Source organism: Gymnoscopelus braueri (genome assembly GCF_963280865.1).
Source record: "Gymnoscopelus braueri genome assembly, chromosome: 23".
NCBI lineage: Eukaryota > Metazoa > Chordata > Actinopteri > Myctophiformes > Myctophidae > Gymnoscopelus > Gymnoscopelus braueri.
In genome coordinates this window covers 36854773-36881139 of record NC_137625.1, presented here as the reverse complement: position 1 = coordinate 36881139, position 26367 = coordinate 36854773, and the positions used below count along the sequence as shown (strand labels likewise).

At 43.7% G+C, this 26367-nt stretch overlaps 1 protein-coding gene across 1 annotated transcript in view; it reads left to right on the top strand.

Moving 5' to 3' along the window:
* The window catches only part of grm8a (glutamate receptor, metabotropic 8a), a gene marked incomplete at its 3' end in the record, with an annotated part of 401396 nt that overhangs the window by 308863 nt on the left and 66166 nt on the right, over positions 1 to 26367 (top strand). Inside the window, exon 6 of the mRNA XM_080420982.1 lies at positions 3673 to 3876. Within this exon, the coding sequence (XP_080277108.1) occupies positions 3673 to 3876 (204 nt within the window). The remainder of the gene's footprint in view (positions 1 to 3672; positions 3877 to 26367) is intronic.

Sequence of the window (26367 nt, the reverse complement as noted above, 5' to 3'; positions counted from 1 at the left end):
ATAATTGATTAATGACTTACAGAGCAATCCATTTCATATTCAGGGCAGTAGCTTCAAGGCCTTTTACGCTGGTGGTGGAAGGGTGGGGGTGGAGCTGGCTTCTGAAGTGATAGCCAGTGGTGTAAAGTAACTGAGTACTCAAGTACTGTACTTAAGTACAATTTTGAGGTATTTTTGCCAGACCCAAGGGGTCGGCCTACATGAGGCTTTGTCGGTCGGTCGGTCGGTCGGTCGGTCTGTCCCTCTTTTCCTGTCCTGTCCCTCTTTTCCTCTGCACACACGTCATGCGAAGTCCGGCCATTCAGATTTCAACCACTAGGGGTCTGGCAGTACCAGGTCTCCTGGTTCCCTTGTTTACTTTACTAGAGTATTTCCATTTTTCAATACTTTTACTTACTCCACTACATCTCAGAGGCAAATATTGTTCTTTTACTCCACTACAATTATTTGAAAACTTTAGTTACTGGCTACTTTGCAGATATAAATTATTATATTATAAACACATACATTAACCAATTTAGCCCTATTTTATACCTAGCCTGTTTGAAAATAGCAGATCTACAAGCTCACAAGAGTGAGCTTGTAGATCGGCTATTTCCAAAGATTTCAGTACTTTTACTTTTGGTATATTTATTTTGATACAAATACTTTTGTACTTTTACTTAAGTAAATTTAGAATTCCGGACATTTACTTACAACATGTATTTCTACATTACAGTATTGATACTTTTACTTAAGTAAAACATTTGAGTACTTTTTTCCACCACTGGTGACAGCACAAGGGGGGCACCAGCTAGGCAGGTTTAACCCCTAGAGGTATAATATAACTAGAGGGCGGATTGCCCCGCCCCCAGCTATTCATTTCAATGAAATTGCTCAGTGGCGTTTTGAAGCACCCGGAAGCCTGCCGGAAGTAGAATTATTGAGACGTTTTTGGGGACATTTCGAGCAGCCATAGAGTTATGAGCATGCACACTAGTGTCCTTTTTGCGTCCTACGGCAGCCTGTGTGTCAAGGAATGAACGCGAGATATTTATTAAATAAACTCGAGATGCATATTTATATGTAAACGCATATGTATTTATGTATAATATGTTTACATATTTATATTTATATATATAAATATCTCTCAGTATGTTTTGCTCGTGCATGTATTTCTCCCCGTCTGCAGTTCCAGCTTTGGCCACTCCAGCTTTGGCCACTGGGGTGGCGGTTTCAATGTTTCTCAGCAACTCTGGGGGCTTGGTTTAACCCCTTGAACCCTGTTGTCGATCTACACCAGTGATTCTCAACCTGTGGGCCGGGGCCGCAATGATATTGCAATTGCAATGATATTGTAAGCGGCCCCTTGATCCAGTAAAGGTTTAGAACCACTGCAATCCACGATAAGAGCTTTTTTTTCCTGGTTTAATAGAAGTGCCTTTAAAGCTATGTGTGTTCCTCTCACTCACTCCCTGTTTCTCTCTGTGCTCTTTTGATCTCGCCACTGCGTGTTAGGCATAGTGTGACCAGGCCTAACCCATTCAATCTCTGTCATCTTAGATTTTTTGGGCTGTTCAAAAATAGCAGATCTACAAGCTCATATGAGCTTGTAGATGTGCTATTGTTGAAAAATCTTGAACATTTGTGCAAATCTTTGAATAAAATGTTTAAAAACGAACATTTGTAACTCAAATCTTTGATTCTGGGGGTCCCTGGAATTGGCAGGGAATGGCAGCCTATGCCCTGATTGGTGTGATTAATGTAACGCCCAAACCACACCTAGGAATAATGTTAACGGTAGCGCAGGCGTTTAGGGGCACCGCCGTGGTGGACGATATAGCGAAACATCGCTGGTCACGCCCGCAGATGCAAGCGCTACCCGCTAATAGTGGCTAGTGCGTCTCGAGCGCACGATAGGGCTCAAAGTGTCCTTTGCCTGTGTGTCCCACGATGCTTGCCTCATCTTGTTTTAGGATCAATTTTACTCACACACAGTGGAATGGTCGGTGTTAAACTAACACCGAGGTGCAGTGAATTAGCAAACAAATCACTACAAATGTATTAAAGTCCAAATGTCATTTTGATGCAAATCCAATAACGCACCACAAAGAAGTCGATAACTTAGTTTTGGATGTAAAATCAGACCCCGTAGGTCACTTGCAATAAACGTGCGAGACGCCAGGTGTGCACACAAACGCACGCACACGCACACGCGCGCCTTCATCTAAACCAAACATCACACACAAACAGAGAGCGCGAGCAGCAGGCCCGGCAGGCTGATATAAACGTGTATTGGATTTCATTCTGTGGAGCCCATTAATTCCTTACAGACGCTGATATTGACTGAAGGGCCTCGGCTCTTGTTAATCCATTTAGACCGGGAACGCAGCTGTGTGTCATTTTAAGATTTCTTTGGCTATTCAAAAATACAAAAAATAAAAGCTCATGGTGCGGCACAGAGTGCCGCGCCATGAGCTTGCAGAGACCCCCATCTCAAAATATGTTGTTCCAGGGACCCCCAGAAGCAAAGATTTTAGTTAAAAATTTATATATATTCAAAGATTTGCACAAATTGCAAAAAAAAAAAGCAGATCTACAAGCTCATAGCGTGGCACTCGGTGCTGCGCTATGAGCTTGTAGATCTGCTATTTTTGAATAGCCAAATACATCTTAAAATGACATTGCGTTCCCTTCCCGGTCTTAACGGGTTAATTCAACTCAGATGCAGTCTGATTTAGTTAGGGCTGCCTGAAGGTTGCTGCTGCTTTTTAGAATGAGTTGATGGGACAGAGAGAGAGAGAGAGAGAGAGAGAGAGAGAGAGAGAGAGAGAGAGAGAGAGAGAGAGAGAGAGAGAAACAAGAGAAAGAGAGGGAGTGTCTGGACAGAGAGAGAAAGAGAAACAAATGTAATTGAATAACAGATGTCGGTGTTGAGAAATCACCCCATTTCCATGCAGGTTGATGAGGTACATTAATTCAACATGGGTTTCTCAGTAATGTTTCTGCAGCAATAAGCAGCCTTCTTTCCTCTCCACTATAATGTTGCTAGCTTACTGTTTACTAGCGCTTGTATAAACATTCCGCTTCAATAGGCAGTTTGTGTGCACTGCACGCAGATTCATTTGCAGGTTTTTTTTGTTGTTTAAGTTCAACTCGGGGTGAAGAAAACTCAACAGACCGCAATGAAATATCACAAACAATTTGTATACAATTATACATCAATTAGGCTTTTTTTATGTAAACTGTTCAGTCACAACTGGCATGGTTATAAAAAAGTACAATATTTGCCTCTGAGATGTAGTGTAGTAGAAGTAAAAGTACAGAAAATTGGAAATACTTTTAAAAGACGTATCCGAGTCTCGTAGAATAGGAATAGGCAAGCGAACAGCGCTATCTTGTGGAAAACCACTGAAAACACAAAGTCTTGTCATTCTCGTCATTGGAAAACTGCACCTTAGCAAAATATGATGAGAAATCTCGTCATTGGCAGTCAAAGAGTTAAGTACATACTTGAGCAAATGTACTTTAGTTACTTTACACCATTGGAAACGACATCTATGACAATGTCTCTCTCTCTCTCTCTCTCTCTCTCTCTCTCTCTCTCTCTCTCTCTCTCTCTCTCTCTCTCTCTCTCTCTCTCTCTCTCTCTCTCTCTCTCTCTCTCTCTCTCAAACCCCTCCCCCCTCACAGGTCTGGAGAAGGTGGGCCGTGACTCCAGCTATGAGCAGGAGGGTAAGGTTCAGTTTGTGATGGACGCGGTGTACGCCATGGCTCACGCCTTGCACCACATGCACCGCGAGCTGTGCTACGGCTACCCGGGCATGTGTCCCCGCATGGCCAGCAACATCGACGGCAAAGAGCTGCTCGGCCACATCCGAGCCGTCAGCTTCAACGGTGAGTCGGTCGCGCGCGTCCACGAGGTCGATAACGGATGTACGCACTGGTGGAAAAAGTACTATTTCTTTTTTTACTTAAGTAAAAGTATAGATACTGCAATGTAGAAATACTCTGTTACAAGGAAAAGTCCAGAATTCAAAATATACTTGAGTAAAAGTACACAAGTTTTGGTATCAAAATGTACTTAAAGTACCAAAAGTAAAAGTACTCATTATGCAGAATCCCCCATTTCAAGTTTTCAAATGTATAAACATCTTTTGAAAATCGCAGATCTACAAGCTCACAATGCATCGCGATGCGACACATTGTGAGCTTGTAGATTTGCGATTTTCAAATGGCCAAAATGTATATTGGGCTGAAGTGGTTAATGCATGTTTTGTAATAATAATCTAAATACACAAAGTATCTAGTGACTAAAGTTTTCAAATAAATGTTGTGGAGTAAAAGTACAATATTTGGGTCAGAGATGTAGTGGAGTAGAAGTAAAAGTATTGGAAATTGGAAATACTCAAGTAAAGTACAAATACCTCAAAATTGTACTTAAGTAAATGTACTTGGTTACTTTCCACCACTGCGTATATGTAAATGAAAGGTCCTTGAAAAGAAAATGACAACAATTAAGGAAAACAAACATGGTTGCAAACTCTGTTGCAAATTCAACTTGTGCATTTGTGTGGGATTACACACTGTCATATACGTAGACACCTGGAACCAAAGGATTTCATAGTTCAAGTTAAAAGCACACACCTTCATCTTCCCCTCACCCATTCTCCTCATTCCATCCTCTGTTTTTTCCCCTCATCCCACCCTCTGTTTCTTCTCATATCTCATCCATTGTTTTCTTTCTTTCCTGCAGTGTTTTCCAGTTCCAACAACAGCAATGTGTCTTCACGTGTGCCAGACAGTACGTAGGGTTCAAAATCAAATCCTATAACGAAAAGCTCATATTTCTACTAACGGTGGACAAACGCAGCTTAGATTCAAAGCCTCAGTAGCGGTTCTGTCTATAGCCTAAAGGGTGTTATGGTTGTTGAAAGCGGACCCGAATGCAGACCCAGACAATACAATACAAAATGTTTATTATGTAGATGAGTGGGAATGAGGGCGGCAGGCTGGGCAGAGAGGGTAGAGAGGCGACGGCGGAGGGCTGAGTTGGACTGAGATGGATGACGGATGGCGAGGTTGAGCTGAGCGTGGCTGGCTTAGCCAGATTAGGTTGGGAGAGTTGGCAGGTGAGGTGAGCAGGCAGAGACCGACATACAGGCTGGCAAGCAGGCAGGCGGGAAGACAGGCAGGCGCGTGGGGCGGGTGTGCAGGCGAGCGGGCAGGCAGGCGGGCGGGCGGGCGGACGGACGGACGGACGGACGGACGGACGGATGGACCCCTCTGCGGGCGTTAAGTTGAGTGACAGGCCGCGGCCAAAGCACCGCAGGGACCTGGTGGTACAAACGGCCTGGCACGCCCATGGGACTATTATGGACTTGGCGCCTTGGACCCGGCCCACCGGCCGGTCCCGCGGACCCACTCTTAAGGACGGACGGACGGACGGACGGCAGGCAGGCAGGCAGGCAGGCAGGCAGGCAGGCAGGCAGGCAGGCAGGCAGGCAGGCAGGCAGGCAGGCAGGCAGGCAGGCAGGCAGGCAGGCAGGCAGGCAACCAAGCAGGGAGACTTGAGTGTTGTGATCCGAGAGGCACAAGGAAGCACACAAGGGTAAGTACTAGTACGGAATAACACGAAGAATAACAATGAAAGTTAGTATGCACTTGCAGAGCGGTAGAGACTGAGCGAGCAGCCTGATCGCCAGAGAATTAGTATACATTGCACGGATCCAGTGCATGTCATTCCGTGCATAGTCGCCTAGAAACCCCGAAATTCCGTGCATATGTACGGCGAGTCCCACGGTGGCGTAACCAGTCGCAACCCAGAAAAACCCGGAAGCAGAGCAGTTCCCACAACAAAATTTACGATTCTGTGCCTATCGGTACATAACTCAAACGGCGCTGAGTAGGCACAACAATGTCGCAACGTTCGGGACGGCAACTCGCTTGCTTTAGCTCGCTCGGTGGCCCCTTACGTGGCGACAATTCCCTTGAGACTGCGCGCCTCCGAAATGGTTTAGTCACAATGGGGGAGATGTGAGGCGGCTATGCACGGATTTCCGGGTTTTCCAGTTGTCTATGCACAGAATTTCAAAAACGTTCAAAGAGAACGTTTCCTCTGGCGATCGGGTTGGAGCGAGAGACTACCACAGTAGTTGAAACAATGATCTGGAGAGTGGGTGGAGGACCGGACTAGATAATACTGTTTGAGTTCATGAGCAGAGGGAAGGCAGATGTGCGGGCTGAGCAGGTGAGGTGAATGAGCCACATCCGGGAGGGAGACAGAAGAGTGCCCTCCCTCTCCCTTGTGAACATGTAGATTGGCTATTTTCGGCACCCGTGTCACACATCTGTGTCAGAAGCGTTGTTGCCAACGCATCTTCTACTATTATACACTTACAGCATGACGTGCATGTGCGACTGTGCCCTTATACTCAGGCTTGAGTATAGGAGAGGGCCCTGGATCGACAACAAAGACAAATTAGTCTCACACAGGTTCTTGCACTGACATTTAGTTGTGATTAAAAAACATTTACATGTACATATATACATATTTACATGTTTTAATCACAACTGAATGAGACGATGTGCGGGAGTTTTTGGGGTCTTTGTATGCTTATCCAGTTTTAACAAGTTGGCAGCCATGGATGTAATATTACGTCATCTCAATCCAACGCTTGACTGCCAATGACATAATATTACGTCATCTGGTGTTTTTATAAAAATACATTTATCTCGGATTTCTTTTCCCAGATTGTGTTTTTGGTGAAAACAAGCTATATTCAACTGCCGATAACTACTAACGAACGATCCCGCTACAATGTGTTTTTTTCCAGTGGAAAGAAGGGAGACTCCTCTTTCCACCGAGATATCCACGTTTGTTTACATCCACGTTGAAAAAGAGATTCTGTGGATTGTCAAAATCTGGTCAAAACGAGGTCAAATCGCTGGCAATGGCGGATGAATTAATACATTAATTAATACCTGGCAATGAATGTGTTAAGTTTGACAAGGTGTGAAGTTACCATATAACACTGCCTATAGGTTATGGGCTCCATTTGGGCTCCATTCCCTGTGTGGTCACCCCATGGTAGAAATCCCTCCGTATAATAACACTGAGGTTCTTTGGGTAAAAAAAAAAAGCATTTGTTATGATATAGTTAAGTCAAGCTTTCCTGCAACCTCATGGCTGAGGAGATATAGGGCTTGGACTGAATAGTGCTTCATTACTTAACGGATTGGGCCAGAAATCCTGCAGTGCTTATCTACCCTGTGGAGTAGATGCATGGTGAACGCTCTGCTAATCTCTTTAGCACAAGTGTGTGTGCTTACATGAACTGTTTGCTGCTTACAGTAGTGCTGGCCTGTGTCTTTGTAAACGCATTAAGTGCTAATACAGTTGGTCTCAAACTTTTACATTGCGAGGACCCCCTTTAACTCTGACAGTATACAAATGGAACCAAATGGACCCTCACAGGTCCATTTGGTTCCATTTGTAATCTGTCAGAGTTACAGACTTGCAAGGGTCAATATAGACCCCCCTCAAGGACCCTTGAGAGTCCTGGGACCCCACTTTGAGAACCACAGTGATAATAAACTTCGCTTTAGCTCTATCTCTCGCTCGCTCTCTTTCTCTCTCTCTCGCTTTCTCTTGTACGTCTCTACAGTTATCTTATCTGCGTCATCTCTTTATTTCCTTTTAAATAACATCACACCCCTCATTTGAATACTGCTGTTTTCACAACTCTCTTTTTCTATTCCTGATTCGCCTTCTCCTCGTGGTCTTCTCTCCGTCTTTTCGTTTCCTCTCCTCTCCTTTCAAGTGTTGTGTGAACTGCTGCATAATGTCACATGAGCTAGAGAGAGAGAGAGAGAGAGAGAGAGAGAGAGAGAGAGAGAGAGAGAGAGAGAGCTTTCTCTCACATTTAGACACATTGTAGAACTGATTATTCTGATAGCTACTTAATGTGACTGCTATTTCAACTGTGTGTGTCTGTGTGTGTGTGTGTGTGTGTGTGTGTGTGTGTGTGTGTGTGTGTGTGTGTGTGTGTGTGTGTGTGTGTGTGTGTGTGTGTGTGTGTGTGTGTGTGTGTGTGTGTGTGTGTGTGTGTGTGTTGTTTGTGTGTGTTGTTTGTGTGTCATTTTGTGAGAGTACACAGTAAACTTCTCAGTCCATTTGGGTCCATTTTTTACACTCTCAGAGTTATATAAACGCTGATGATTTTACTGTGTAGAAAGAGATAGTGAGAGACAGACAGAATCTTTTTTGGGGGGGACATAATCCTTAAACTCCCTGAGGCTCTCTAGTGTATTAAAAGGCACTGTAAAAATCCCCCTGGAGAACATCAGACTCATTCTCTCCCTCATGTTTGTCCTTCTGTTTTGTGTCTGATGTCCATCTGTCAGCCTGTGTGGTTCACAGATATATATTTTAATGGATCTAAGCGGATAACGATCCCTAAATTAACTTCAACTCTCCCCCTCTCTGCTCTCTCACATATTCTCTCTCTCTCTCTCTCTCTCTCTCTCTCTCTCTCTCTCTCTCTCTCTCTCTCTCTCTGTATCATTCAAGTACCTGACATTTATGTTGGATTGATATAGATCCACAACATAATCCCCCCTCCCCGCACGCACGCACGCACAGAAATACACATAGAGAACGCACGCATAGAAATACACATAGAGCCTCATCTCATGCACAGAGCTATCTCACTCCATTGGTTGTCACAATTATTGTGTGTGTGTGTGTGTGTGTGTGTGTGTGTGTGTGTGTGTGTGTGTGTGTGTGTGTGTGTGTGTGTGCGCGTGTGCGTGCGTGCGTGTGCGTGATGTCCTTGTTGTAAGACTTGAGGCCTGGTTATCTTGCTTACTGTACCACAGAAATGAGTTAATGATTTTTGATCAGAAACTCTGAGGCCATTTTTCATCTGCACTGAGTTGGGAAAGTTGATATGTAATTTGTCATATCTGTTTTTGGCCTAAGGGTGGCACTAGAGGACAGTAAATCATTAGGGTTCATCTGTCTATTAGAAATCTGAAAGGCCTTACATTTTGGTCTCAGGGTGCAGCACTTGAGGAGGAAAAGCCATGGGGTCACTCAAATGGTTAGCGTCAAGACTCTCTTGAGCATGAAGGCGATATATATTGTGTGCAAGAGATTTCAGGGGGTGCTGATGGCCTAGTGGTTAACGTGCGTACCAGGCTAGGTTCTGACGCAGACAGCGAGTCCCAGGTTCGATTCCTGAGCCCAATGGACCTTTGCTGTGTGTCGTTCCCCAACTCTTTCCCGGTTCCTGTCAATGCTCTACTGTACTATCAACAAAGGCAATAGTGTGTACAGTCCATCACCTTCACTTTTGGTTGCCACTAGTTCACAAAGCTGCAGTTTTTGGTGACCTCATTTTACTCCCTACACGGCCCAGTTGGAACTAGTGTGATATTATTTTGGGACGTTGAAATATTGTTCTCTGCCGCAGCAAGAACACACTCTCTGCTACAGCATCTCTACCTCACCTTTAAGTGTTGAGTAATATGGGCAAACTCAAATGGCACGATATTTCTTATGATGATATATCATGTTATGACAGGCAGCCTGTGCCCTATACACAAACACTGATTGAGGACAATGCACACACACCTAACTACACAGCGGCTTCCATTTGACTAAAATTGCCGGCCAGCTTGGAAATGACTGTGTGGAAAAGTGTTTGTTCATGGACAGTGCTCTGAGCATCCTTGTATTTCCCAATGCATTTTAATGTTTGAAGTTTTCTGTTTATTGAAACATTGTAGTGGTGTTAATCATGGGTGTGGTCACCTCACCTGTTTCTCCTCTGCAGTGCTGGCACTCCTCTGTAGATTGGAGGGTGCCAAGTACTGTAGAGGAGGAGGGGTGTTTTGTCCGTCTGTATTCAAGAGCAATATAGTAAGGGTCTTTTGAATATAGTGATGTGCAAGAAATGTGACTTATAGTATGTTGTACAACATTTGAAGTTAGTCAAGCGACAGTTAGTTCAGTCAGATAACTCACGAATAGATTGAACCAAAATGTTATGGTAGAATGAGAATACAAGTGTGGGTATAATCATTTATCTTGGCGTTCAGGCTTTGCTAAATATTTCTCCCTGCTCAGCACAATTAGACAACCGTCATTAACTATTAAGAGCAGGGAGATATATATATATACATACAATAACAACCTCCCATGGGGAACAGAACAAAGCAGCCGGTGGGAGCAAACAGCCGCGTAACAACAAACCAGGGACACATACAGCGGAAGGAAGGCAGATTTAGGTGAGTTTAAATAACCCGCCCAATTAGTCAGCTGATTGCCACGTCAGTGTATGACGTATGGGTCTTGCGTAACACTGTATACACCCACATAGTAATGTGCATGTGTGTAACCTATCGAGTACTGCCTGAACTAACCTCGCAAGCTACGTATCATTTGTGGAAAGGGTGGTTTGAGCTGACTGAGTGCTTTATGACTAGTGTGGGTAGTTTGGCTGCCAGTACTCTGAGAGGAGCAGGCTAATTAAAAGTACTGAGGAGATAAACAAGACTGTGTGTTTGTGTGTGCGAGCGAGTGTGTGTGCGTGCGTGCGTGCGTGCGTGCGTGCGTGCGTGTACTTGCGTTTGTGTCCTTGTATAAAGTTGTGTCTGTATGTTTGTGTGTACAGAAATGTGTTTGTGCGTTATGTGTGCTTGTCCTTGTGTAATGTTTTGTGTGTGTGTGCGTGCGTGCGTGTGCGTGCGTGCGTGTGTGCGCACGCACACGTGTGTGGGGGTCATTAGGGTGTAATCAGTGGCAAGTTATCTGTCCTGCAGGGAACACAAGATGGACATCGCCATAGGAACCATTCAACACTAATTAGACAGGCTGGACAAACTTTATCGGCACTCTATGACTCTCTCTCTCTCTCTCTCTCTTGGGCAGAGAGACAGACAGACAGACAGACAGACAGACAGCCAGACAGACAGACAGAGACAACGTATTAACACTGCAGAAAGAGGGGTGTAGGGGTGACTCCAAGAGAGATGGTGAGAGAGAAAGAAGTGAAGTGATTGAGAGAATGAAGGCAACAAGGGAAAAGAGTGTGCGTGCGTGTGTGCGTGTTTGCTTGCTTTCAGGGGTCACAGAACACTGCCAGAACACTGACAGTGTAACTTTGACCTTTTACTGACTGATATGACCTTGAAGCTCCCATACAGAGAGAGTCACATTCACCACAGGAAACTAATGGAGCAGCTTCATTGTTTTAATGAATCATATGAACGTAAACACTGTTTAGACGGCTCAGAGAGAGCTGGGCAGTACAATACAGAACAGAATTAGAATAGAATTGAATAGAATAGAGCTGAGGTTCCCAACCTTATCTGGACAAGGGCCCACTCCTCAAGAGTGTTCGTGGCCCACCCTGGCCACTTAACACGTTAAGTGGTTTATGGTCTGTAACTCTGAGAATGGACCCTTGTGAACCCTTACAACCTTTCCATTTGTTTTTTATCTTTGTAGATCAGGGTCCCAGAAAGGGGGCTGTGGCCTAACGCTGTGTTCACACTGACGGATACACAGCTACAGGCTACCATACATTTTCAATGGAAGCCAGCGACCTTAGGTACAGAATCAGAATCAGCTTAATTGTCACATCACAGGTTTACAGAAGTGAAAAAGTGGGTGAAATTCGTTTTTGTGCATAATTCCCATCGTATCATTATTTCCGTAGAAAAAAAAAGGGAAAAAGAAGGGGCAAGTGGGAAAGGAGATCAAAAAAGAGAACAAAAAAACCCAAAAAGTAATCTATTTACACAAGTACCTGAGATAAGATACGAGGTGCGTAAGCATAGCAGCAGATGTATAATGTGCATGATATACTGGACGGTGCTAGAAAAAACACACAATAAAAAGACAAAAGTCCTTGCCCTGAATTTTTTTTGAAGACCTCTGCTCTAGACACTTCTCCATCGTGATGGCTCCCAAGCTGTGGAATAATCTCTCCTCCTTTCCTCAGCCAGGACTGCAGACTCACTCAGAGAGAGAGAGAGAGAGAGAGAGAGAGAGAGAGAGAGAGATTGAATCCTAGACCACCTGCAGCCAGGTCCATACCTCTAGCTAGCTGTTCCCTACCTTCGATCGCTCAATCCGTTCACCCATGCACTCATCCATCAATCCTCGCTGCGTCCTCCTCCCTCATCCTTCCCCTTCAACACCCACCCTTCACAATCCATTGGCCCCAGCAGGTCTCTCCATCCATTTCTGTCTTTATCTCTGTGTCAGTCCATATCTTCTCCGCATACGGCAAATAGTGCTCACAGTGCTGTGTGTTTGTGTGTGTGTGTGTGTGTGTGTGTGTGTGTGTGTGTGTGTGTGTGTGTGTGTGTGTGTGTGTGTGTGTGTGTGTGTGTGTGTGTGTGTGTGTGTGTGTGTGTGTGTGTGTGTGTGTGTAGATCTATAGCCTACACATTATGGTTGTAAATGTCTGTGTGTACGCGTGAATGTTTAACCACTTTAAACCTATACAGTACATTAGCTATTTGAAAATAGCTTATCTACAAAATCTACATCTTTACTGATGGAGGTCTGTGGCCAAATACGTATATCATGTTGGGCGTCCTTGGCATGAATGCGTTTGGGAACCACTGGTGTTTTGACATTATGTCCTTACACATGTCCGTGTGTGCATGTGTGCCTGTGTGAAGATAAATACATTCTCGCATCACGTGCGTGCGTTTCTGTGTATAGATAAGTAGTTCCTCGTATTGTGTGTCTCTGCAGGAGACTGTATCTCATTGCGGCTGCTTGCATCTAATCTGCAAAACCGCTGTTTGTAGCAACGTAGACCGATTTGAATGCAATAACAAATGATTACCTCTGTCTCTTGTGTTCTCCAGCTCAATCCCTCTACTGTACCCACTGTAGCCATCTGTCAGGCACATTCTACAATCTACCAGTGGTGGAAAGTAACTAAGTACATTTACTCAAGTACTGTACTTAAGTACAATGTTGAGGTATTTTTTACTTTACTGGAGTATTTCCCATTTTCTGTACTTCTACTCCACTATATCTCAGCGGCAAATATTGTACTTTTACTCCACTACAATTATTTGAAAACTTGAATTACTAGTTATTTTGTAGATTTTCATTATTATTGCAAAACAAGCATTAACCACCTCAGCCCTATGCATACTTAGGCTATTTGAAAATATCCGATCTACAAGCTCACAATGCGTTGTGAGCTTGTAGATCTGCTATTTTCAAAGCATTTTTATACATTTGGAAACTTGTGAAAGGGAGTACTTTTACTTTCAGTACTTAAGTATATTTTAATGCAAATACTTTTGTACTTTTACTCAAGTAAATTTTGAATACCACACTTTTATTTGTAACAGAGTATTTCTACATTTGCAGTATTGGTACTTTTACTTAAGGAGAGATCCGGTCATTTTAGGTTGTATGTTTGTCGCTAATCACTCACCAACATACAAAGGAACGTTGAATAATTCCAGATCTGCCCCTGTTGTCCATTCTGCATTCTCACAGAACCTGGCGTCTGTGAGAGAAACAAGTAACCAGCGTCATGTCTTCTGCATTAGCGGTAGCTTATGAGGGACATTCAGCGCATGTTTGAGTATCATGAGACTCCACGATGAGTACTAGGAGAAAAAAAAGAGACTTTGCATTTGTTAAAATAGGCAATTTTCACTCTTACACAAACTCCCATTATGCCGCTGCAAGGGGTCTGCAGAATGGACAACAGGGGCAGATCTGGAATTATTCAACGTTCCTTTGTATGTTGGTGAGTGATTAGCGACACATGAAACATACAACCTAAAATGACCGGATCTCTCCTTTAAGTACAGTAGCCCACTGCCATCTACACCAATGATTTGGAACCCTTTTCATTTCAAGCTACAAAAGATACAACAACGCACAGCGTATTTGTCGTCGTGTCCCTGTTGGAAGTGTGGATCAACACGCTCACAAGAAAATGTATATAATATATATATGTGTATGTATATATATATAAGAAATATATTACGCCTGGGGTTAAAAAGAACAGAGAACTGGATGATGGAAATAATTAGACTTCCCCGTGGAGAGAGAACAACACTTGGTTGTTTTGTAGCTTCTTTTTTTTCCCCTTAAATTGTATTAAGTTTTCAAGAACAAAACACATAAAACAAAAGACAAACAATAGACATCACATATGCTGCCAAACATCATCTTATATAATAATAAAATAAAATAGAATAGAAGGAAGGCACAGGTGCTGTTCAATGTTAATAAACGATAGTACATGAAAACTGTATATTGTTTGTTTAAAAGGTTTTAGCTCGTTCAATTCTTACAACAACCAGTTTCATTTATATCATCTCACACATAGTACCTTCTCCCTTGATCGTCAGGAAAAAAAAACATATACACATATATGAATAGGTGCAGTTGAAGGCAGCTCAACTTGGATTGTCACTTTGTACAGTTTGTAGCAGCTATAAACGTCAGATGTAGCTTTGCACTCCAGGAACTGTACAAAACACGGTGTGTAGTCAAAGCCAAGCGCATCATCAAGGACAAGCAGCACCCAAGTCACGAACTGTTCAAGCCCCTACAATTACCGCGGCCGGGCAAGGGGGCCTACCGCAGTATCAAGAGCAGCATCACCAGGTTCTTGAACAGTTTTCACCCGGCTGCCGTCAGACTGCTGAACAAGGCATTAGCCGTGTTCAGCCTTTGCTCTTCCTTGAACCTACCTGTGGATTATACCAGGGACAAGTGACTTGACTTTTTTTTTCTTTGCTCTTCCTTATGGACCTAGTTGCGGATTATACCAGTGTCAGTCTAGTTTATGTGGATTATGCGGTCGACACACACTGACATTTTGCACCTTAATCCCATGTACATCGCACTGACTTTACACATCGCAGTGTGGCGCGTTGTGAGCTTGTAGATATGCTATTTTTGGTGAATGTTGCCACCAGAATAGGGATGCTAAAACAAGAAATCACACAAAGATTTGGCGGCTCCCTGGTAGTAACTCTGAGGACCCCTAAGGGTCATGGACCCCCTGTTGAAGACCCCTGGTCTAGAACGCTTGGAGCATTGGCCAGTGCGTCGTCATAGGGAAGGGAGGGACAGATGTTGGAGGATCTAAGTGTGTGGGAAGGTGTGTAGGGGTGGATCATGTCCTGGAGGTATGGGGATGTCATGCACTTGATGGTACTTGCTGTTATAAATGGGTGAAAGCAATTGGAGAGTTTTAAAAACCCTGCATTGCAGATCTAACACAAAGTGTTAAGGGGCAGCCATGCATATTGGGGCGGTAACATGATTGTTTTCCAAACCAGCAGTCGTAGTTTTTTTGTTCTCGTAACTTACCTTGCACGTAGAAGTCCCCAGACGTTTAGTATGCGGAGATCTCCGATCATCTGGCAAAGCGAGACAGGCCGGCATCCACTCATCTACTGAGGCGTTTTCTATCTTTGTTTTTCACCGGTTCTCCAGGAAACTAAAAGAAAGTTTGGGTGGTGTCCCACTAGCTTTTATTTCTCTCCCTTTTCCCTTCCTTCATTTTCTTTGTTTGTGTTTCATGGTTCTGCCGGCTAACTGGGAGAAGGTCCGAGGCTGTTTATTTATTTAGCTAACCTTCTCCATTTCACTCTGTTGTTCCTAACTTTATTATGGACGGCCTTTTCTCCCCCTGACCCTCTCTCCTCCCCTCCTCTTGTTTATTTCCATTGTTTCCGGCAGCTATAGTGGGAGAATAGAGGCTCTTTTCCCCGCTGTTGTTTTGTTTGTTTTTAACCTGCTACCTTTTACTCATTTGTGAGTTCTTTGCCGTGGTTTGTCTCTCTCATCCTCTTATTTATTTATCTCTCGTTAGCTCTTTGTTTTTGTCTCACAGTTCCACTGGCTATCTGGGGGTTTAATCTACAGTAACTTTCTAGCATGTACTGTACCACATTGCTGCTTCAGGTTGCTTGCCAGAGTTTCTGTTCTCTTATCCGCACACCTCTCCTTTTTTTCTCATTATTTCTTGAGGTAATTTTGGGAGGTTTCAGGCAATCCAGGCGATGCACTAACTTTTCTGTCCTACCTTGTTAGAGAGGATGTTTCTCTCTAATCTTCTCTCTTTGTCTATCTCTCTCTCTCTCTTCCCCTCACACTATACTCTTTTACGCTTTTTTATATTTCACAGTTTCCAGAGTTAACTAGGCAATGTTTGAGGCTTGTTACATCTCATTTCTGCTATTTCCCTTTGTTGTGGAATTCTCTCTCACTCTCTGTCTCTTCTGGGTTTTTTCCCCCCCCTCATGTTTTCATCTTGTTTCCTCTACATCTCCATTTCACTGTCTCTCACTACCTCTCAGGGAATTCCTGCCAACTCGTGTTCTCAATTTGCTTGCTAAGCTTAAAATTCTCCCCTTCTCTCACTCTCGTTCTCACCTCTGCCCTTCCAACGGTTTATTTGAGTTCTTATTATTATTCAGCTGCCTCAGTGAAGGTCTCAGGCTCTTCAGCCAAACTATGTTTTTTTTTAAACTTTTTTTTCCCCTATCCTTTTCCTATCCTGATCTCTCTGTTTTGTTTTCTTCACGTCTCTCTTTTCATGCTCTCTCTGTATGCTTACGTAACTTCACGAGGTTTGGGACTTTTCTGAAGAATGGCAAAGTTTTACTTAATTGTTTTCCAACTAGTGCATTACTCTCTCATTTCCTCTCTCTCTCTCTGTCTCTGTCTCTCTCTCTTTGTTTTCCGAAAACATTTTATTTCTGGGTGAGTTTTGTCTCTGTTTCTCCTGCTAACTTTTAAGGCACTTAATCTGTCCTGCTTTCCTTTTTTCTCTTTTCTTTGGAGGGTCCTGCCAACAGTTTCTCATTTTCCTTAATCAAATTTTTCTCTCTCTCATTACTTCTCTAACTGGAAGAAGTTTCAGGTATATTTCTTTTCTCATTGTGGAGTGTGAAACTGAGGCTATTCTCTCTCATCATAACTTCCTTGTTTCTTCCCTAGTATGTCCCTCCTCTTTCCCCTGTGTCGCTTTTGTGTCAATCTCACACTTTTCCTGATTTTCCCTCCACTCTTCCATTGGATAAGAGTGCTTGGACCTGTAGTACTGCCTTACTGTTAATTGCTTTCCCATGTTGTCCAAGGCCACCATGTGGGTGCATTTAACTTAACCAGTAGACACAGCCGCTTTTAAAGCCTAGTTCAGACTAAAGATTTGTGACAAGATTAAAAGGTCTTAGTACTGTACCTTGTCTGGATTTGACGTTTCAGATACCATGTCCATATTATAATTTCTGTGTTTATCTGTTCCCCTCGCAACTGTTACGTTCCCATATCCTGCGGGGACGCCCTTCCAAAATCGAATGGCATCACATTTTGTGAGTGCAGACTGTTTATTAAGAGTAAAACACAATACAATATGAATGTTTCAGAACACAAGTGGTCCAATTCGATGGGTAATCCATAGCTTGAAGGTATGCATTTTATATTGCACATTTGTATGTATGGAGAAGTATATATGGAGCTTACAGTGCATATTGCGGTGAGTGGTTGACCGAGACTGACACAGATTAATACAAATGTCAGAATAGATAAACAAAACAACCTCTTGTCAGTCTGTGCCGACGCCAATAGTCAACCACTAGCAGTTGCAGCAGTCCCACTGGGTTATGGGATCTAAACAGCAGACAGGCCTGAGGAAAACATGCATGAACGATTGTATTAAACACTACATGGATTAAATGTGCTGTGATGCCATGGGAACATAACGGTTGCAAGAGCGACAGACAAACAGACAAATCATAGTAATGGTGTGATAGTATCTGAAATGTGTCGCTTGCGATTCGATAAGTTGAATCGAAATGAGCCATTGAAATGAGCCGACCTGCAACGAGGTAATTCAGAATGGTGCGATTTGATTTGATTACATGTAATTGGAAAAATAAAAAGTCTTCCCCAGCACCCCTCAATATCATTGGTTATCCTGTAATCATTAGTAGGATGAACACAATCATGTATAACTGACAGACATTGCACCCATAATGTCCATAATTATGTGTTGAGTTGTGAAGGTGATTTTGCACTGAGATTTCTCCAATTTGTCACAGTAAAATGTTACCATAATGTTTTCCAGGCATAGAATATTACCTACTCACATGAAAAGAAAAAAAGGAACTGACCTACTGAGGGATTTGTTTGTTGAATGGTCAAAGTTTAGATGAAGTGTATGTATGTGTTGAGTTGTGTAGGTGATATTGCAGTGAGATTTCTCCAATTCGGCACAGTGAAGTTTTACCATTACCAGGGACAGAATATGACCCTCACACGTGATTTGAAAAGAAAGGTTAAAGTTCCGAGAAATGTATCGTCGCTGCCTGTCGGGTCAAATCCTTGTATATCCAAAACTGTTACTTTTCATGAAATGGACAAAATACCTTAATTCCAATGTATTCACTGTACTGTAGATATTATTTAATCACAAGCTCTTGTGAATCATTTTCATTGGTTAACTATTCATAAAACCCACAAGTATTTTCAACCTGGTGTGCCTACAGGCATGTTATCATAGGCGCAAATCAAAAAGTAAAAATAAATAGATAGTGAAAATGGAAATAAGGCTTTCATTTATGAAATAACATAAAAAATAGATAAAAAGTTTCTGCCCGACAGTGACAATATTTTGTGATTTAATATTGCTTGGTAGAATGCTAGTTACTGTATATCACAGGCCCCAAAGGCAAACTAGCACAAATTTGACTAATGTAGGTGTCTTGAAAATCTACCACTGCACGGTAAATGTGTACTCCCATGCACCCAAGTGTGAGATAAATCAATAAAGTATTGAATACACAACAACTCCTGCTCAAGTCAGACTCAAGTTTATATTAGATGTTTTCAATCACTGGAAACAAACCCTGTGCTCATCTGAGCTTCACCAGAGAGTATCAAGAAATTATAAAAAGCATGCAGTGTTGTACAAGGTTTTATTAGCCTATATATCTTTTTTATGCGTGCGTGCGTGCGTGCGTGCGTGCGTGCGTGCGTGCGTGCGTGCGTGCGTGCGTGCGTGCGTGCGTGCGTGCGTGCGTGCGTGCGTGCGTGCGTGCGTCTCCCAAACTCAATGTGGAGGCCGCAGACCGCCAGGGGCCCTTAAGGCGTTTCCACAGGGCCTTCACCTACATGATTGATAGGAATGAAATGGAACCTTACTGGTCAAAGTGTAAGAAATGTTGCAAGATTCACCGGTTATATTTTTGTTATATTCGGCACTGGACACCTTTGTATGACAAAGTATAAATCAAGCTTTTTGATTGTTAACAGAATATCTGCCCAAAGTACTGATTTTTCATTTATTTTTTATAGTTTTTTTGTATTGTTTAGTACCATGGCACTGAATCACGAAAATCTGGAAAGCAGCCCACCCATCTGACCACTTAACATGGCAGCCTTTCGACTGCCGTGTTTAGTGTTCAGATGGGTGGGCTGCGTGCATTTTCAGAGCATGTTTATTTTAATGATCAATCAATCGATTGTGTGCCGGTTTGGCCCAATGGAACTAATAAGTTCCTATTATTGGCATCACAATGACATTTGTGTTTAATATATCATTTGTAATTATGTTATTATCATTTTATTCATTATTTGGGGGGGGGGGGGGGCAATTATATCGTCACAGCCCCACCAGTGGGCCCCAGTCCACGGGTTGAGAAACACTTTTAGTATATATACAATTAGACAATAATGTGTGGTTGTCACAAAATCCCAAAGCACACTTGAACTTGCCTCACAACAGTGTGCCTCAGCACATAGTTTGGGGACCGCAGCCTTAACCCACAGAAGCAAAGTTATCTTTGTTTCCTCAGACTTTGAAGCAAAAGTCCGCTAGAGAATTGCCATGTAACTCCTTAATAGAAGTTTTTGACACTTGCAATGAGGGCAGTTCCTCAAGCTTGCACCGCTTGATTAAGATTCTGCTCACCATGCTCACTTACAACCTGCACTTTTGAAACAACATCAGAACTGCAAGCAAGGAGTTCAGTGCTGACGGCACAACTTCATTGTCGAAGTATTCTCTTATTTGACAAAACATTAAGCGCTCTCTGGATTATAATGGAATCATTAACTTCTTCCAGCTTAAGCCCTGCTGCCTTTTGTAAAGATCACTGACCGCAGGCAGGCAATTTATTTATACAGTATTACTGATGAGGTGCAGTTTTTAACTAGCAGCCTTAGAAATTGTAGGGATGTTTTCTTAAATCTCTATTATATATACTGTATATAATATATGTATTTTTTGTAGTGGACGTTATGCTCTGGTAAAGTTGATTATGTTGTTGTTTTGTGTTGTGTTTGTGATGTGAAGAGGTGCCGTGTTAATTCAGCTGATCATGGTCGCTGGCCAAGGTGCTGAATTGTCAAAAACAGTTTGTTTTCTTTTTGCGGCCGTGGAGACAGATTGCTGATCGCTGTGAAGCCTTTATTGTGTGTGTGTGTGTGTCGTGATAATGAATGGTAGATGATGGTCTCTAGGATTGTGCCAATTGGCACAGGGATATATCGCCCAGGATGTGTTGCCAAAAACAGGGACACCAGTTTGAAAGTGGTTTACGGGGACAGAAGTTATTTTGTTGGCTGTTCTGACTCCCTGCTAAGTTTTACTCTTAGTGGGTGCGACTCTCTCTCTCTCTCTCTCTCTCTCTCTCTCTCTCTCTCTCTCTCTCTCTCTCTCTCTCACTCTCTCTCTCTCTCTCTCTCTCTCTCCCCCCCCATCTTGCTCCCTCTTTTCACTGACCCTCTCTCTCTCTCTGTCTCGCTGTGTTTCCCTAGCTAAATGGAACGAGGTTTGAGGCTGTTTTTATTGACTGTTGAATGTTAAATGCTTCAGCATCTCAAATGGTGCCAAAGAGCAACAGGGATAAATAAATGAAAATACTGGAAATTCTATTTCCTTTGAGTTCGCTGCCCTCACCCCTCACTGATCTCTCTCCAAGTTCCAAGCACCATCTCTCTCTCTCTCTCTCTCTCTCTCTCTCTCTCTCTCTCTCTCTCTCTCTCTCTCTCTCTCTCTCTCTCTCTCAGCCCCTATACTGTTTATACTAGGATAATGGGATTTGATATATTTGAATACGATTTGTGTCAGTTGTTGGACTTACCCTTCAGTGGTGAAACCTAAGGGAATGAGGAAGTCCCAGCATGTGCACGCACGCACGCACGCACGCACGCACGCACGCACGCACGCACGCACGCACGCACGCACGCACGCACGCACGCACGCACGCACGCACGCACGCACACACACACACACACACACACACACACACACACACACACACACACACACACACACATACACTCAGGCACTATGTGCTCCTGCTTTTTACATGCACGCACACACACACACACATCTGCTGTTGTATTCCAATGGGGTTTTATTTTGCCCTCTGATAGTTGTCAGTGCAGAGGTAATGCCTTCGGCTTACCCTAAACTGGAAGGGGGAAAAAGATCAAAAACTGTTGATTTAAAAAAAAAAAGTCTCGAATATACCCTGAGGGCAGCCATACTGTAGGAACGTATGAGTCATTTAAAAGAATATTTCAAAACTCTGTTTTTGTTTTTGTGCTTTTTCAGTTCATAAGAGATAAAAGAGAAGGAGGACATTTTGAGGGAGAGAGAGAAAGAGTTGAAGATAGAAGGAAATGAAAGCCAAAGGACAGAACGAAAACGGAGAGCAATATAGTACTGGCAGAGAGCGAGAGCAGGGTGAGGGAAGGACATATTGATTAGTTGTGATGAAATTAAAATAAGGAGAGGGCAACCATTAGCATAGAGATGAAGCAGACAAGTTTTAATCATGGAAAACCACCACAGAACAATGGCCATCTTACAGTCATTGCTCCTGCTACCTGGAGTGTATCCTGGAGTGTATTCACAGCAGTCCAAAACACGGCTCAATCCCCGATTAAATGGTAACCAAACCCAAGGCCAATTTTGTTTGTTTCTTGCCCTGTAAAGCAAGTAGTTCTCAAACTGAGGGCCAGGGCCCACTGGTGGGCCAACCCGTTCTCACTCCCAAGGCATCACATTTTGCCGCTCTGTCAGTAGCCCTGAAACGTCAAGTTGTTTTGACATGACGGGACGCCATGTATATGGCCGCTGACCCCCATCGCAAAACATTTGGTTCCAGGGACCCCCAGAGATTTGAGTTAAAAATGTTCGCTTTAAAATAATATACATATATACAAAGATTTGCACACATTTTCAAAATTTTTCTAAAATAGCACATCTACAAGCTTGTAGCGCGGCACTCGGTGCTGCGCTATGAGCTTGTAGATCTATTTTTGAATAGCCAAAGTGCAAAATAATGCTTTTTAGCGCAAATCAACTTACTGGGTTAATATAATACACCAGTGCAGTGAGTGACTGATTGAGCAAGGGTGCAACCCAATCAGCCACTCACTGCCTGGTGTATAGACGAATCCAAAGACACGCTGCCTGTAGGCAGCCATAGCTGCGGTGTCAACGCTCCGCACCGCGACACCGCAGCAATGGCCGCCTACAGGCAGCTACAGGCAGCGCGTCTGTGGATTCGTCTATATAAAGGCTTGAGAACCCATGCCGCACTCTCAGTTGGTCGCTGGCAGCCAGAGTGTGTGGTGCTCTCCTGTGTGTGTGTGCTCAAAGTTATTTAGAATCACTTGCCTCGAGGAGTCAACAGTATTGTTAATGTTCTGACTATTGGCATGCCTAACACACTGCATGCAAACACACACACATAATGGTTGCAGCTCTGGTGCTTGCAATGCGTCGTGAGCTTGTATATGGGCTAGTTTTTGTTATTGCACATATAAGTTGGATGAGGCTTAAGTGGTTAACGGACGATCTACACCAGACTTTTCAAAGCGAGCGTATGCATGGTGCGTACAGCGCGTGTGTATAGATCCAATTGATTATCAATGATACCGGCTACACCAGGCGTGCGGATACGCGAGTCCCCCATACGCAGACTTTTAAAATAGGACTGGATCTAAACGTGCACGTGTGCGTGTATGCGTGTGTGTGCGTCGTGTGTGCGTGTGTGCGAAAAAAGTCTGGTGTGTTTCCACAGTCACGTGTGTGTGTGTGTGTGTGTGTGTGTGTGTGTGTGTGTGTGTGTGTGTGTGTGTGTGTGTGTGTGTGTGCGTGTGTGCGTGTGTGCGTGTGCGTGTGGTCTCAGCCATTGAGATAAGAAGGTCTCAGATTTTGTTGGATGTAAGAAGGGGGCAGTGGTGGAAGAAGTACTCCGATTTTTTCTTAAGTAAAAGTGTCCATAACACAAAGTAAAAGTTTGGTATTCTGAATTTACTTGAGTAAAGGTACAAAAGTATTGGCATGAATATGTATTAAAGTACCAAAAGTACTCAATATGCAGAAATGGCCTATTTAAAAAAATTCTAAAGGTAAAAGAATCTTTTGAAAATAGCAGATCTACAAGTTCACAACGCGTTGTGATTTTGTAATAGCCGACATATATATAGGGCTGCAGTGGCTAATATGAGTTTTGTAATAATAATCACAAGTAACTAGTAACTAAACGTTTTCAAATAATTGTAATGGAGTAAAAGTACAATATTTGCCTCTGAGATGTAGTGGTGTAGAAGTAAAAGTATTGAAAATTGGAAATACCTCAAAATGATTGCATCACAGTGTACTGAGGTCATTCTGGCAGGTTTTTACACTTACAACCACCACCTCCCCCCCAGTAGCAGATTAACCTTCTACTCGTCTCTTCATGAAGACAACAAAATAGCCATCTTCAACCCTGACTCTCCTATCGATTCCCATGTCACATCAAGCATTATCTGAGTGTTTAGCTGCTGTCAAAATGTGCCCATGCACACACACACACACACACACACACACACACACACACACACACACACACACACACACACACACACACACACACACACACACACGGCTCTGTGTTTTCCAGTGGCGAGGTGTAGAACTAAATTTTTCTTCCAAGGTCACGTCTAGCGAAGCGTGAAGCTGTCAGCGGGGCGTGTCGATATCTGTCTATACCCACGCTGGCTCCCAGCACACACACACACACACACACACACACACACACACACACACACACACACACACACACACACACACACACACACACACACACACACACACACACACACACACACACACACACACACACACACACACACACACACACACACACAGAAAGAACCACATGACTGACAGACACCGCTGCAACACTGACATGGCTGCAGGAAATGCTGTACTGTATGTGCCAAAGAGTTATTTTAGTGAGTTCTGGTCAGCATGGTGGGTTTTTCTCAGCCTGTCAGGAAAGAGGAAGGCAGCCAGCGTATAGACATATATGGATGGAAATATACAGAGAAGGAAAAGCTTGGGAGGAAGCCAGTGAGCAATTGGAAGGATATAGGAGGGGCTGGCTAGGAAGTGAAGGGAGAGAGAGAGTGAGACATAAAAAGTGATGGAAGTACGAGGGATAGGAAAGGATAGAGGGGGAAAAGCAGATAATGGCTTGAGGAAGGAAGGTAAGGCATGTTTGACTCTCGGTTAACAGAGAGTACTTGAACAAGGGAGGGCAGGGAAGAAGGGAATGGGAGAGGTCGTTTGGAAAGAAAGAAAGAAGCAGAGACGGAGAGAACTCAGCAAAAATATGAATCGGAGAGAGAGAGATCCAAGACAATCTCTCTCTCTCTCTCTCTCTCTATCTCTCTCTCTCTCTCTCTCTCTCTCTCTCTCTCTCTCTCTCTCTCTCTCCCCCCCCCCCCCCCCCACACACACACACACACACACACACACACACACACATAGCTTGCAGGATAGAGTTTGCATATCGCAAACCTGCATGAATCTGTTGAAATCTGGGGACTTGGAAAAGTGCTGTGCAGTATAGTCCAAGAGTCACTGGTCTTGTCTGTTTGATGGAGGGCATGATGGTAAAATGTATGGGGAGAAATGTGGTTGAAGGGTGCGTGTGCGTTTGCGTGTGCGTGTGCGTGTGCGTGTGCGTGTGCGTGTGCGTGCATGCGTGCACACGTGCGTGAGAGAGAGAGAGAGAGAGAGAGAGTCATATGAAGGGAGCAGTGCTAATGGTTTCTCTGTGGTTCCCACGGGGAACTCTCTTCATTCATCACTTCTGGTGGCAATCAGGAAGGCAGAGCTTGCCCTCTATCTCTCTATCGATTCCCTCTATCCGTATAAATATCTCTCTTTCTCTCTCTCACACTCCTCTCTTCCTCTTTCGATTGCTTGCTGCTTCCCCTGTCTCTCCACCTCTCCACTAACTCACTCTTATCTCTGTCTCTCCACCCAATAGCTCTCTGCATCCCTCTGTCTCTCCACCCCTCCACTAACTCTCTCCATCTCTCTTGCTCTCCTCCACTCCACTATACTTCTCCCTGTCTCCATCTCTCCACTACCTCTCTCACCTATCCACTTCTCCACTATAACTCTCTCCATCTCTATCTCTCCACCTCTCCACTACCGCTCTCACCTCTCCACTTCTCCACTATAACTCTCTACATCTCTCTGTCTCTCAACCTCTCCGCTACCTCGCTCCATCTCCCTGTATTAATGCCCTGCTCACACTACAAGATGATCGGGGATATTTGGGGTCGGGGAACACCCCTCCCGACAGTCGTTCCCTGCACCAGCCTATAGATCGGGAGTGAAAATCGGGCAAGATTATCCTTTAGTGTGAGGGGTTCAAAGATCCGATCTTAAGCCTCCCGATTTTCTCACAGACGACCGATCATTTTTCAAACATTTGATTTATCTGGACGATAACTTCTGTCATGCCCAACCGAGAGAGAGAGATATGACGTAAAGTGAATCAGAGGACTTTTGACATGGCAGCCTGTTGAAACATGCTGTTCTGGATGCATTTGACAGTTGATATTTGTCTCATATCACGTGTCTTGCCGTCCCAGACGTATCAGAACCACTTGTCTGTTGCCACTCTTAAGCTCTACACATCTGTATCTGATCACAGCTGTTTGTGTTGCTCCGGCAAGCTTGATAATCCAGTAGTATGTGATGGGCAATTATTTTTTTAAATATTTTTGTGTGTGTGCAATGCGTGCATGTTAGGATAATCCTATATGAAAATATTATCCTGTAGTGTGTGGTGCAGCCAGATTTGCAAATCGTTTGAGATTCCTGCAGTTTGAGACCAGCTTAACAGTCTCTCCCCACTAACTCTCTCCATCTCTCGGTCTCTCCACCTATAACTCTCTCCATCTCTCGGTCTCTCCACCTCTCCACTAACTCTTTCCATCTCTCGGTCTCTCCACTAACTCTCCACTTCTCCGTCTCTCCACCTCTTCACTAACTCTCTCCATCTCTGTCT